Source organism: Cyprinodon tularosa, unplaced genomic scaffold (assembly GCF_016077235.1).
Source record: "Cyprinodon tularosa strain WSP-4 unplaced genomic scaffold, ASM1607723v1 ctg1012, whole genome shotgun sequence".
Taxonomy (NCBI): Eukaryota; Metazoa; Chordata; class Actinopteri; order Cyprinodontiformes; family Cyprinodontidae; genus Cyprinodon; species Cyprinodon tularosa.
The window spans coordinates 48513-61210 of record NW_024037797.1 but is presented as its reverse complement, the minus strand read 5'-3'; the positions used below and the strand labels follow the sequence as shown (position 1 = coordinate 61210).

The 12698-nt window shown below is 34.8% G+C and overlaps 1 protein-coding gene across 1 annotated transcript; it reads right to left on the bottom strand.

Annotated features, from left to right (window-relative positions):
- Positions 1-4557: 4557 nt before the first annotated feature.
- On the bottom strand, positions 4558-5628 carry LOC119778719 (E3 ubiquitin-protein ligase RNF186-like). The gene has a single exon (XM_038278071.1). The coding sequence runs from the start codon at positions 5416-5418 to the stop codon at positions 4711-4713; it is 708 nt and encodes a 235-aa protein (XP_038133999.1). The 5' UTR covers positions 5419-5628; the 3' UTR covers positions 4558-4710.
- Positions 5629-12698: the final 7070 nt, after the last annotated feature.

The window sequence follows — 12698 nt, the reverse complement described above, 5'->3', positions numbered from 1 at the left end:
AAAGAAAGACTGCCGTATTTAAAACACCAAATGGATATTCAAACATACGGTAGTATTTCCAACTTACTTTTAAACAATAAATGGAGTTTGGGATTTTTTACATTTTAATCTGTCAGGGTATAGACATCAGAGTTCCAGAACAAATAAGAAAATAATTATTGATCCTTTAAATACTTAATAATGAATTTTTTTTATGTCCAAACTAGTCATGCTAAAGGCTCTGTATGAAACAGACTTAACCAATATTTAGGGAATTCAATCTATTCAGGAGGCAAGACTTTAATTCACCTGGCAATAAGATTCTGACAATAAGTTTCTGACAATAAGATTCTAGTAATGAATAAGTCTAGTCAAATCAAGTTTGTCATGGTATGAAAGATTAAGAAAACCATTGTCATTGCAACTAGCCTTCCACTTCTTTGCAATATCTCATACTTAGTAAGTGTTGAAAACACAAAGAAAATTTTTAACACAAAACAAAACAAAAAAACTTAGAATGCCTGGCCATTTCAAGTTTTTCAGGTGTATCCAGCCTTCTCACAGTTAAGCTTCTATAAATTTCTTTAACTTGCATTATGCACAGGTTGGTCAAATTTTGCATATGCATTTTGTTTTTGGCCTGTTCAGATTTTAGTTCAGGGCTGCATGGTGATGCAGTGGTTAGCACTGTTGCCTTGCTGCAATAAGGTTCTGGGTTTAATCCCCAGCCCAGGGTCTTTTTTGCAGGAGCTTGCATGTTCTCCCTTTGCATCTTTGGGTTCTTTCCTGGTACTCCGGCTTCCTCCCACAGTCCAAAAACACAACTGTTAGAATGATTGGCATTCCTAAATTGTCCTTATGTCTGTGAGCATGTGTGTGCATGGTTGTATGTCATTGTGTCTCTGTTCTGCCCTGTGACAGACCGGAGTGTACCGCTTCACAGACTGCAGGAGATAGGCACCAGACCCACCTCGACCCTGATGGAATAAGTGGGAGAAGATGGATGCAGAACTTTGTTCACTTTAAGCTTTTTAAATGAGTTAGATTTTTTATTTTTTTATTTTAGACTTAACTTTTTCCTTTTGAAAGCCAGATCGTCTTGTCAAATAATATTTTTACTAAAAAGGTAACGTAGTGTGAACTTAAATATCTTGTTTATTTTCTGATTGCATATATTCTTTGTTAAATCCAATGTGTATAGTGGTACTTATGTGGTATCATCTTTGGCATTTATCAGGAAGAACTGAAGTCACTGGGTTTTATAGCCCAACCCAAAAGTTTCTTAGGTGCAACATTTCTATCCTCTAGGCTGCAAATAATTGCTTGAATTTCCACTTCCCCAGTTTGTTCCTGGCTGTTAACTAATTTTCATTTGGGATTTACTCATCAAAGTGCTGTTTTTAATTTAAAACCACAAACAGGCAAAGGTGAATCGTAACACTTAGTTAACTTTATAACAAACATGTACTTTCAGTTGTAGTTTTAATATGCTTTACTTTTATGTGTGTTTAAGAAATATCATTAGTTTACTGACTTAACCGAATAAGGAACAAGCATGCGTTACACACAAAAATGGACCAGGGACTTGCATTTTAGAGTTTATGATTTTTTTCTGTTTGTTTTTGTTTAATCTCCAACATATTTACATTTAATTCTGTAAGCACTTTCTTAAGTTTTATTTGGAAAATTAATATTTGCTGAACTGTCTCTCCTCCCTGAGTTTTTATTTTACTATTAGATTTTTGCTTTTAGCAATTATCATACCTTAGTCTTTCAAACATCAGGATTATCAGGTAAGTAAAATTTCAGTCCGTCTGATTAATTCTTTATAAGTTTATTAAATAAGTTGCTATACTTGCCCTGCGACACAGTGGCGACATGTCCAGGTTATACCCCGCCTTTCGCTCATAGACTGCCATATATAGGCACCCGCCCCACCAAATGGATGGATGAATCACATGTTGTATTCTGAATAGCTTTCTTGCCAAAAACTTTTTTTTCTCTTACTTGAGAAGGCAACCTCTCTTATTTATGGAAGGCAACCTTTTTGTACTTTACTCATGTAAAAATATATCAAGGTAGGTCTACTCTTACTTAAGTACAATTTTTGAGGGCTCTACTCACCTGTGCAGGCTGGGTAATTTCAGCTAAAGATTGTCTTAAAAACTGTGAGACACAGAATATATATGCCTAATTTCACACAGTGTAATTTAAAAACATCCGGAACGCCTTTCAAGAGATCAAATGGTTGGATGATTTTATGATTTATTTTTAACATGGTAAGAATGGAAAAATTGTGCTTTTTAAATTACATAAAACTAAAATGTTTTCCTTATGAAATTGTTTGACTGCCCGGATTAAATGTGTTTGTCACTAGAAGCTGGTGCTGGCTATTGTTAATTGCCAAACTTGAATCAAATAACTGATATTTTTTCAGTATGAAAAATGTAAACATGTTACTCATCTTTAGAGACTGAATCTTGACATCACTGTGGTAGTGAAGATGAAAATTTTTTTCACTTGCTCTGTTTGGTCTTTTTTCATTAGTAAAAAAAACCCCAACGTGTACAGTGTAATAGCTTGTCTGAGTGTCCGTACAATAGACAGTTTTTTTTTTTTTTTTTATCTGAGGAGTTCTTTCTAATATGAAGATTAGCTAAATAAAAAGCACCAGTCTCCACATCACCAACTCTGCAGGGATACAATAGCTTGAAAAATCTATGGCTTGGTGAGAATTAACTGAAATATGACTTATTCAATTATCCAGGAACTATTTGACAGCCTTAAATTAGACATTAGGAAGTTTTTGTTGTTGTTGCTGGCTATACTTTTTTCATACCTCATCCGAAATAATTAGGTTATCCTCAGCTCTTTTCTATATTTATGCTGCTATAAATTTAGGCTGCTTGAGGACATAGGGACTACTTTTCATCATTCTGCTTTATTTTATCTTTCTATTCTCCCATTCTGCAGTATTTGTTATTTCAACCCATGTTTGTCTGCTTCTTTCTCCTTAAACCCCCAGTCGGCCTTGGCAGATGGCTGCTCACACCAAGCCTGGTTGTGCTGGACGTCTCTTCCAGTTAAAAGGGATTTTTTTCCTCTCTACTGTTGCAGCATGCATGCTTGGTATGAGGAATCGCTATGGAGTCAACTACAAAATGCAAGCGAATATCGTCACCACATCCTGATTCAGGAGCAGCATGTCTTGCAAGTTATTGACTTAAAGCAAAAAGCTGGTTTTCCTTATATAGAAAAATTTGAACCAATCTGATTGTATGATGGGATTGAACTGTCTCTGTAAAGTACCTCAAGATGATCTGTGTTGTTGATTGTCTCTATATAAATAAAGTATGAAGATGGATGGATGGATGGAAAAAACACACCCGTCATCTCACCTCTTTGCTATTTTGTAACTTTGTACCTATATTTGCTTTTGTTGTAATTCATCACCCAACTTCGCCGTTATAAATTGCAGGCACCTTCTGTAGGATAATGAACTCCTTCTGTGAATCAGGTTACATTTAACAATCTTGACTATTACATTTTATATCAATGTTTATATCAATGGTAACTGCTTGGTGCAAAACTTTGTTACAATATACTGCGAATAAGTAGGAAGACATCAGAGTTACTTTGGCATCATCTGAGGTAGATATGTAAGATAGTTCATGAGTTAAATTCCAAAAAATTATTAAGAACCAAAATAAATTCAATAGCATCTGAAACCTTTTCAGGGAAAAAAATTTGATCAGAGAATATAAATTGTGCAGGTATTGGCATTTTTAAGAGTTTATCTCAAGAATTTATCAAAATTCCCCATTATAATGAAACTTTACTATATATCTGATGAACAACAAGCAAAGTATAGGAAGGAATGTACTATAGGTGCAAAAACAAACAAACTAAAAACAAAAACAGGAGGAGGGGAAAATTGACTGAGGGCTAAATGACACAATTTCTCATGGGCATTATTATTCTAACATGAAAGCTGCCTTGGGTGGACTCTTCCTTCAACACTAAAGTTACAGGGGATTTACTTTGTTTGAACACGTTTCTAGGCATACTCCACAAACAAAAGGAATTAGATCATTGTGGAATCCTTTAGTTTGGGTTTTAACTTTCTGTATTGTGAAGTTTTCATATTTGTCTCAGATTAGGATTGACTTAATGGAAGATTCACTCTTCAATAAAATTTTGAATTGTAGATGATCAAATTCAGTCTACAAAATAATAGAATTATCCTTTTAATTGGTTCCGAATCTGAACATTTTAAAGACCTCCTGCAGCATTACTTATCTGTGGCATGTAGCAACGTCTTCCTACATCTGCACATATTATAACGGCTCTTCTTTGATGGCAGGACATTTTTTCCGGATGTACCTGATAAATGACCTTTTTTGAGTATTCATGCCAGCCACTGAAGGTAGACAAAGCTGCAAAAGCACAAACTGGTTTGTTTAAAGGTACAGATTATCAAAAGAATGGAGAAAAATTGCAATATGAAGATTTAAAATTTAAATAAGAATTAGAAACCTTCGGATCCTCAGCATTGTAAAGAAAAATGAAACAAATGCATCATCATTGACAATAACTGTATTTTTTCATACAAGACAATATTCTATTAGTGCTCAGGATTCCTGCATAGGGTAACAAGAAGAATTTCACACAAAAACAGGATAAGCCAGCCTCAAATATCTCATTGTATAATTCCAGATATGCATCTGATGATCACATTAGATACGAGGGAACTGAAATACTGGCATCTGTTTCTGTCCCATATTTCAGCATGCACATCAGCCAAGTGAGCATTAAGGCGAGCAGAGCAAGGACGCTGGCCACCAACAGGCAAACAGGGCCGACGGGCGACGCTATGTGGTTGAAGTTGTGTACAAAAATGAGTCCCAGAAATAAAAGCACCACCATAGAGAGGACGGAGAAGATGGCGCACACACAACCCGTGGTAAACGCGATGTTTTTGCAAGTCTCGCAGCTTTTCTCGGTGCCAGAGGATTCGGACGGGCCAGACCGTCCTTCCCTGCTTGATGAGCTCGGATCCCGCTGGGTTTGCGGCGGAAGAGCCTCGATCAGCGCGTTGTTGTTCGGAAGGTTCTGAACTTTATATTCCAGAAGCGGAGTCCGGTGGCGACACAGCGGGCAGCCGATTCTCCATCCCTGACCCTCTCGGGAGTGAAGCGTTTCGAGGCACTCCTGGCAGAAGCTGTGGGAGCAGCTCAGCTGTTTGGGAGTGTGGCGCTCCAAGTCGAAGCGGTTGTAGCAGATTTTGCACTCGTATTCTTCTTCTTCGTTAAACTGAGCAAAACCAGAACCGCGACGTTCCTGGACGTTCTCCGCCATGTTTACCCATATTACACCGATCACACATACATTCAAATCAAATCGCACTATCACATCATCAGAAACGCTATTATATTTCATGTGCGTTTATTTGTCCGTATTTTGCGCCGGGGGGGCTGACCAGGTCTCAGACCAGCTCGATCCGGTTCTCAGACTTGTGTAACAGTCCCCTAGAGCGAAACTCGAGATCGGGTTTACTATAAAGTTATCATGAAGCATCAAGCCAAAGAGCAAGAACAACAAAAGACAAAAAAGAAGGAGGTAAAAAACAATCAAATCAGTGGATGTGTTCAGATTGATGTTCTGATTCGTTCCCTGTCACCTGGCTGGTGTCACAGCGAACATCATGTGTCCGATATGCCCTATTAAAGCGTGTAATTAAAACTGGGCACCTGCTCTGAGATGAAAGAGCCCCATCGGAGGTGTCACTTTGAATTTCAGCACCACAGTCAGGTGACAGCGCCCGACAGGACGGTCTGCTGTGGCGTCTTCAACAGCGGTGTCTGGCCAACATTTCCAACAAACCTGAAATACAGTGTTTATTTATAAATAGCTTACAAAGTTAAGATATATATCTGAAGAGGAAGGGAAATATAGCCTACACGTTTCTCCCTTTTATAACATAAACGTCCTCCATTTTTTTTTGACATTGCTTTCAGATGTCTGTAGTACCTTGCATATAAAAGTGAATATATCAAACTTCTTTTTGTGTTCCTTCATTAATGTTTTCTGACAATAATAAGAAGCCCTCACAGAACAGCAACGTTTAGAGTGGACACGAATTACTAATAAGAGTAAAAGCTTTTTTTTTTTTTTTTTTTTTAACAGTCATTTTGTTTTTAACTCATTATGATGTATTATAGAAAGAGGGGAAATTGCTTTGTATTGCTCTATCACATACAATCTTATCAGATATATGAAAAAGTAAAAGTGGAACAGGATGGATATTTTCCGAGGTACTAAAAGTCCGTCTATCTCAATGTCTAATAAATCGATTGGATGACATATTTATGTGTCATGGATGCAAGGATGAATTGCATATCTGCCAACTTTCTGTGCTGGTTTAAAAAGCAAAGTAAAACAAAAAATAAAAAACCAAAACAACAAAAACACAGACAAAAAACAATGTTAAAAACAATGAATTGTTGAGGAGCTTTACATAGCCACGAGTTTCAAAAATGATTCTATAAAGTAATTCCCAACATAGATCAGAATCCATTTTAACCTCATTATACAGTGTACATGCACAAAATGCACATATTACTTTAAGGTTATATTATTCTTGCTAGCTTTAGTCAGAATAGTTTGTACTCAATTGCTTTCAAAATAAAGTAGTTATGTGTCTTTTTAGCACATTCAGTTTGATTGCATACAAAAGTATTTATCAGAAATAGTTATAGGCTACTTTAGAATAGGATATTACTCTAACCAAAACATCCTTTATCTTTTTTAATATAAAACACAGACAGATGTGTTCCCCACTTTACCTTTAGCTAAATGCAAATACATAAATATACAAAAATAAAACAGGTAACGTGTTTCAATCTGAATTTCATAAACTCTAATTCTGCTATCTTTAAACAAAAGCTCAAATGCGCCCTCTTGTGGATAAATGCAGACATGCATATAAAGTCATAGGTGCTGTACTTGTTGGATGGTTTTCTGCTTTATCTTCCTAAAACTGACATGGAATTAGATGTCACTTGCAAAGATATTGAATAAGTGAGGTGGAAGGGCCTGGTTGTGTCAGTGGTGAGAAATAATTGCGATTAAACATTTGTCTAAAAGTCTATTTTAATGTTCAGAGGCCTCATGTGCCCTGGCATCTTTGACTTGAGTTTATGCCGATATTATTCTCACTTCATGAGAGCATCTTCTCAGGCATAAGTGATATAATTATAAAAAATATAAAAACATAAAATACAAATTATGAATGTGTGTGAAAATTCACCAAAACAGTAAATAAACCACAATTTTAAAAAATCTATGAATTTCACCAAAACACTCCAGGGGTTTCTAACAGTTACACATTTCTTCATAACACTATTAAAAAGGTTGGAGCATTTTCCAGATCATTTACACCCATAGTTGTGTTACAGTAATAATTTAAGGAAATAATGTAAGGACACTTATTCATAACTGTGAGAATACTTCATTGTGAAATACTTCAAATACAGAAGGCTAAATAATGCTTATATATATATATATATATATATATATATATATATATATATATATATATATATATATATATATATATATATATATATATATATATATATATATATATATATATATATAAAATACTCTTCCTTAGCTTTATGAAAACTGCCTTTTATTTTGGTTCTAAATGTGCCTTATAGTTGTTAATATTCAAACAAAATCTGAAGGACAAAACAATGTGAGATTTCAAAGGAGGGAAACTTTTGTAAACTCAAATGAATACAAATCCTTTCATATTTTTTTTTTAATCCTTTGTTTTTAAACACTATGTCCTGTTGCTATATCCTTTATTGGTAATCAAAATATGGACCTTCGAAGATAGAAAAAAAAGGTGCCTTGGATTAGCAATGCAAATGTACCAAGTTTGGTTTTCTTTAATGAGTGGGCAGGAAACTCAGCTTGCTGTGTTATCACAACATCAGGTAACATGACTTTTCCCCCTCTAAAACACAGACAGGAGTTAAGTAATTTCAGGCAGATAAGAATCTTACTGAAGGTGTGACTGCATGTTTGTCACGAGACCATGAACCATTAGCTTTGCGGTTTTCAGTTTGCATTTGTAGAACTGTTAATTTAACCCTGCATGCCCTTTGGCTTGAGCTTTAAACAAATGCTTTGGTTGTCTGTTTTGTTTTTTCTTTCTCACCTGAGTTCACCTTTGTTATAGGTTCAACCTGAAGCCCCTTTGATATGTTTTGGGGCCAGTTATATTTGATAAGATCAAACACATGAGCATGCCTTTTGATAGTGCCTTGTAACAGTAACCACAGTGAAAGAATAGGTGTTCCTATTCCAAACCTGTGACCTTCCTGAGATGTTAATCTTAAATGACAACTTGGTTGTTCCTCTATGTATATTTTTGACCATTACACTAAGCCTAATATGCATTTATAGCTACGCAAACTTAATTAGGACAGCAGTTTTCTGTTGCTGCTAAAATGCAGGTATGTGAAGACTGATGCAAAAAAAAAAAACTTTTATTAGCTGTTCTTTACTAATTTATGTTTCTGATGTAAAACTGCTGTAACTCCTCAAATTAAAAGGCCCTAATCAATAAATAGGAAATATATATATTTTTTTCTATTTAGGCATATTCATTTCCAATCTCTATAAAAAGAAACAGAAAAATAACAGAAAATTCAGTATGAATTTTATAATAATATGTCTTTATACTTTGTGGATTCCAGGGCCTCCTACAAACTAAATACAGTTAAAACAGTTCCATCCAGCATGTCTATTTCAATCTTACTAACACGTATGGTATTTAAACTATCACCAAAAATATGTATCTAAAAAAATGTAAATATGTCAATATGTACAGTAGATTAAAAATACCAAATGCTCACAGCGATTATCTGAACTCTATAATATTATATATGATAGCAGAATGCAAATGTTTCTAAAGATGCATTATCAAAGGTATAATGGAGGATTTTCATGAATTTTCTACTTAAAAAAAATAAAAAATGCAATTGCACAACCCTGTACCCGCTCTCTAGAGGGAACGCCTATTAAACGCGTACGAGAGCATGAACGATCCCATTTCTACTCTTGCACACTCTGTTTAAAAGTTGCTGTTTGTATCGCTCATACAAGCTTACTTTCCTAAAAAGAGAGTTACAATTTTTCCACTATGTCAGACTCACAATTCGGTAAGTGAAAATGGGGACGAGCACGTAGGATGGCCTTACATAAACATATCACCAGAATGATTGACAATTAGGAAGACCACTTATTTTGATGATCCACCCTGAAAAAGAACATCCTCCACCAAACCAGCACAGCAGTGGCTTGATTATCCGAGGGCTTATAAAAGTTAGGCTAATGCTGCTTTTATAGCCATCTGTCATTTTCACAAACTAAGATCTCTAAATAAAGGCAAACATACAGTAGAAGCTAAATGAACGTTACTTATGCACTTATACATCCAAATAAATTTCTTTTTAAACAATATGTTTAAAGCTTTAAACTAAAAGTAACTTGCTTTGCAGTTGTGGACATTGTTATGTGTCTTTTTTCATTTATTGAGTTAAAAAAAAAAAATCAAATATGGCTGATTTTGTATTAGATTGGCCCTCAAATATTGTTATTTTTTAATGTTTGAATTTATAAATATGAAAAATTTTTGTTTCCATTTTTCACTTTTTGTTTAACAATTTTTTTTGAAAGAAGTTCAAACTTACAGCCCTTTATTTTTGGGTTGTAAATCTAAGATGAAAAACTGTAGGAATCTCAGGATTTTCTTTTTTACCTGCAACCTCAGTTAGCAGGATAAAGGGAGGAAAAGACAAGTGTAAAGCTGAATGTTAGAGAACATCAACAAAGGGTGCCAACTTTCCTACCAATACAAAGGTAAACATCAATTCGTTAAACCATCCTGAGAGTTTAACTCAATCACATAGGATTAAGATTGATATTTTCAGCAGCAAACACAATGGGTGTAAAACAAGATATTTATATGTGTAAATGTGCATTATGTTGATTGTTCAGATGGAGGAGTTACATTTCAGAGAATCATGAAATTAGAGAGATGTTTTAGATAGAAATCTGGAGGACTTTAACCGTAAATATTTAAATTGTTCATTTTTTTCATTTATGTGTGAAAATCAGAAACATGTTGCCATAGCAACAATGAAATTGTTTATCAGACACAAGTTTGTGGTTGAGCTTAAGGTAACAGTTCATAAGAAACAACTTAGAAATTAGGGATCTAGAGAGATGGTTTAAAGAGAAAAGGCCAGGTTTCTCTGTATGTTCCAACAATGTGAAAAAAACAAAGTTTGACCTCATGTCAGGAGACCGTAGTACAATTTAATGACAGCTAAGTTACCAATCATTGTACCACTGGTGTTTCTGGCAAAAAGAAAAATGTTCCTCTCCTGTTGAAGGGTTTTCCCCTAACAGTGAGGTCAACCTTCATTTCGATGAGAGAACATACAAGAGTCCAGCCAACAGTTCTAAACTTTTTCCTATGGCTGACTCACAAATATAGGCTTACTTTTAATTTAATGAAAACATGGAAAAAATATAGTGATTTATTGATGTGACTGATTTAGAAATACAGCCTCCTGGTCTCTTTGTATATTGTTGTATTTGCTGCAAGATGCTGTTTCTTTTCAGGATCTTTTTTTTTTTTGGGTGGGGGGGGGCTTGTGTCTGATGCAGCTTGTCCACCAGCTCTGCACATTTCTGACCCAGCTCGGCCCTTTAATTGATTTGACACGGTAGATCCAATATCCTTTTCATGATAGTCAAACTTTACTGTGATAACTCACTATGGCCCCTATTCTTGCTTTTATAGATGTATAATGTTTCTACATTTTTTGGGGTCCACGCCATTTTTTTACTGCCCACTATCTTGGGAGTAAAATGAGAGAGAATATGGATTAAAATCTGAGTTTAAAATTTTAGTGCCACACAAACAGCATGATACTTAGTTCTTACTTATTTAAATTCACATCTTCATGCTTCTTCTGGCTTAGCTTGTTTATTTGGATCTTTTGAGTGGAAATGTTGTTTTGACAAGCATGGTATTTTAAATCTCTGCATAACTTTGTCCCACAGAAAGTATTTAAGTCAAATTTTGGAATGCGACTTGCAGTGAATGCAAAGCATGACAATTTTTTCCTTGAGGGACAAAGAGAAGGCGAAAAAAACGTGTCGGTCTATTAAACACGCCTAATTATTGCAATTATCACATCTCTACGAGCTTCAGGAAAAAAGTCAAGTGATCCCTCATGTGGGCCAGGGTGTCAGCAACGCGACATTTTGCACGGATGTGTTCCACGGCCGTGTGGGCCAACCACGGCCCCGCAGCAGCGCCCTTTGTTAAATCAGCGCGACCGCTGTGAGAGACCACGCGGAGCTTTTCTGACGTGGGCCGAAACTCGTGGAAGAGAACGGATCCTCTTCTCCACGCTTATCCGCGTCTTGTATTTCTGCAGTCAGCTATTGTACAAGATCTGGTTTGTGCTCATCAGGTGGTTTTCTTTGCACAACAAATAATGGCAATTTACGCTGCTTTCAAAGTTCAGTTTTACTTTTCAAAAGTTATATATATATATATAAAGCATGGCATATATTAACATTTGCTCTATTTTCTTGTCAAAATTAGGAGTTACACATTTAAGTTTGAGTCAGAGAATAAACCATCTAACTATTGATGACAGGCATAAATGAAAATGTTTTAAAATCTGCTGATCTGCAACATTTTAAGTAAATCAAGTTAGCTGGAAAACATAGTAGTTGCTTTAGACCCTTATTGGTGTAGAAGTTTTTTACCTTTAATTTTAAAACGTTTAAACCATTCCAGTGAAAATAGTCTTAGCCTACTGCTTCACTGGTGAATGTTGTGAGAAGTTGATATTCTGCAGCAACATGTTGAAAATGTTGACCGACACAGGAGGTTGAATTCAGATGAATTCTGTCTATATGACGAGAAAGTATCTTGACTTTGAAATATCACTAACAAGGTGATAGAAATAGCATAAAATAAATTAACAATATTTAGTATAAATATTATTAAAAAATATATCTTCATTGTAAAGATCTTATCATTATATATATAAAAAACAACAAACAAAAAAATTCTAGTTTAATGCATAGGTTCGGTTTCTTTTGATTTTAATTCTTCTCCCCAAAAATAACAATAAAAAAGTCATTTTTCTCAAAGTCAAATATTCATAACCAATATTACACCACAGATACTACATGCATCAAGATAGTTTAGAAAAACTATTAGACATTGTTTTATTTCATTTGTTTGATAGCTCATATAATAAATAGCCTAAATGCACAAAGTTTATCAAATGTTGTGAGACAGAATGTGTTTGAACGTTTGCAGCTTATTGAGTTGAACACAAATATATCCCATTGAATGAAAACAACAGCTGAATTACATTTTTGATATTTTAAATTATATTTAATGAGATATGCGAGATTATAGGTTCGTGTTGGATATCAAGCATAGAGCAAATGACAGCAGGGTTGACAAAGTTAACTTACAAAGACTGCTCAAAAAAAATACTGCAACCGCTTTTGGCATTTACTTAATCGTAATTAGTTACTGTAACACAATACTTTTATGTACTACCCTGCTAACATGAAACTATTGTGTTAAAGTAACTAAATATGATTAA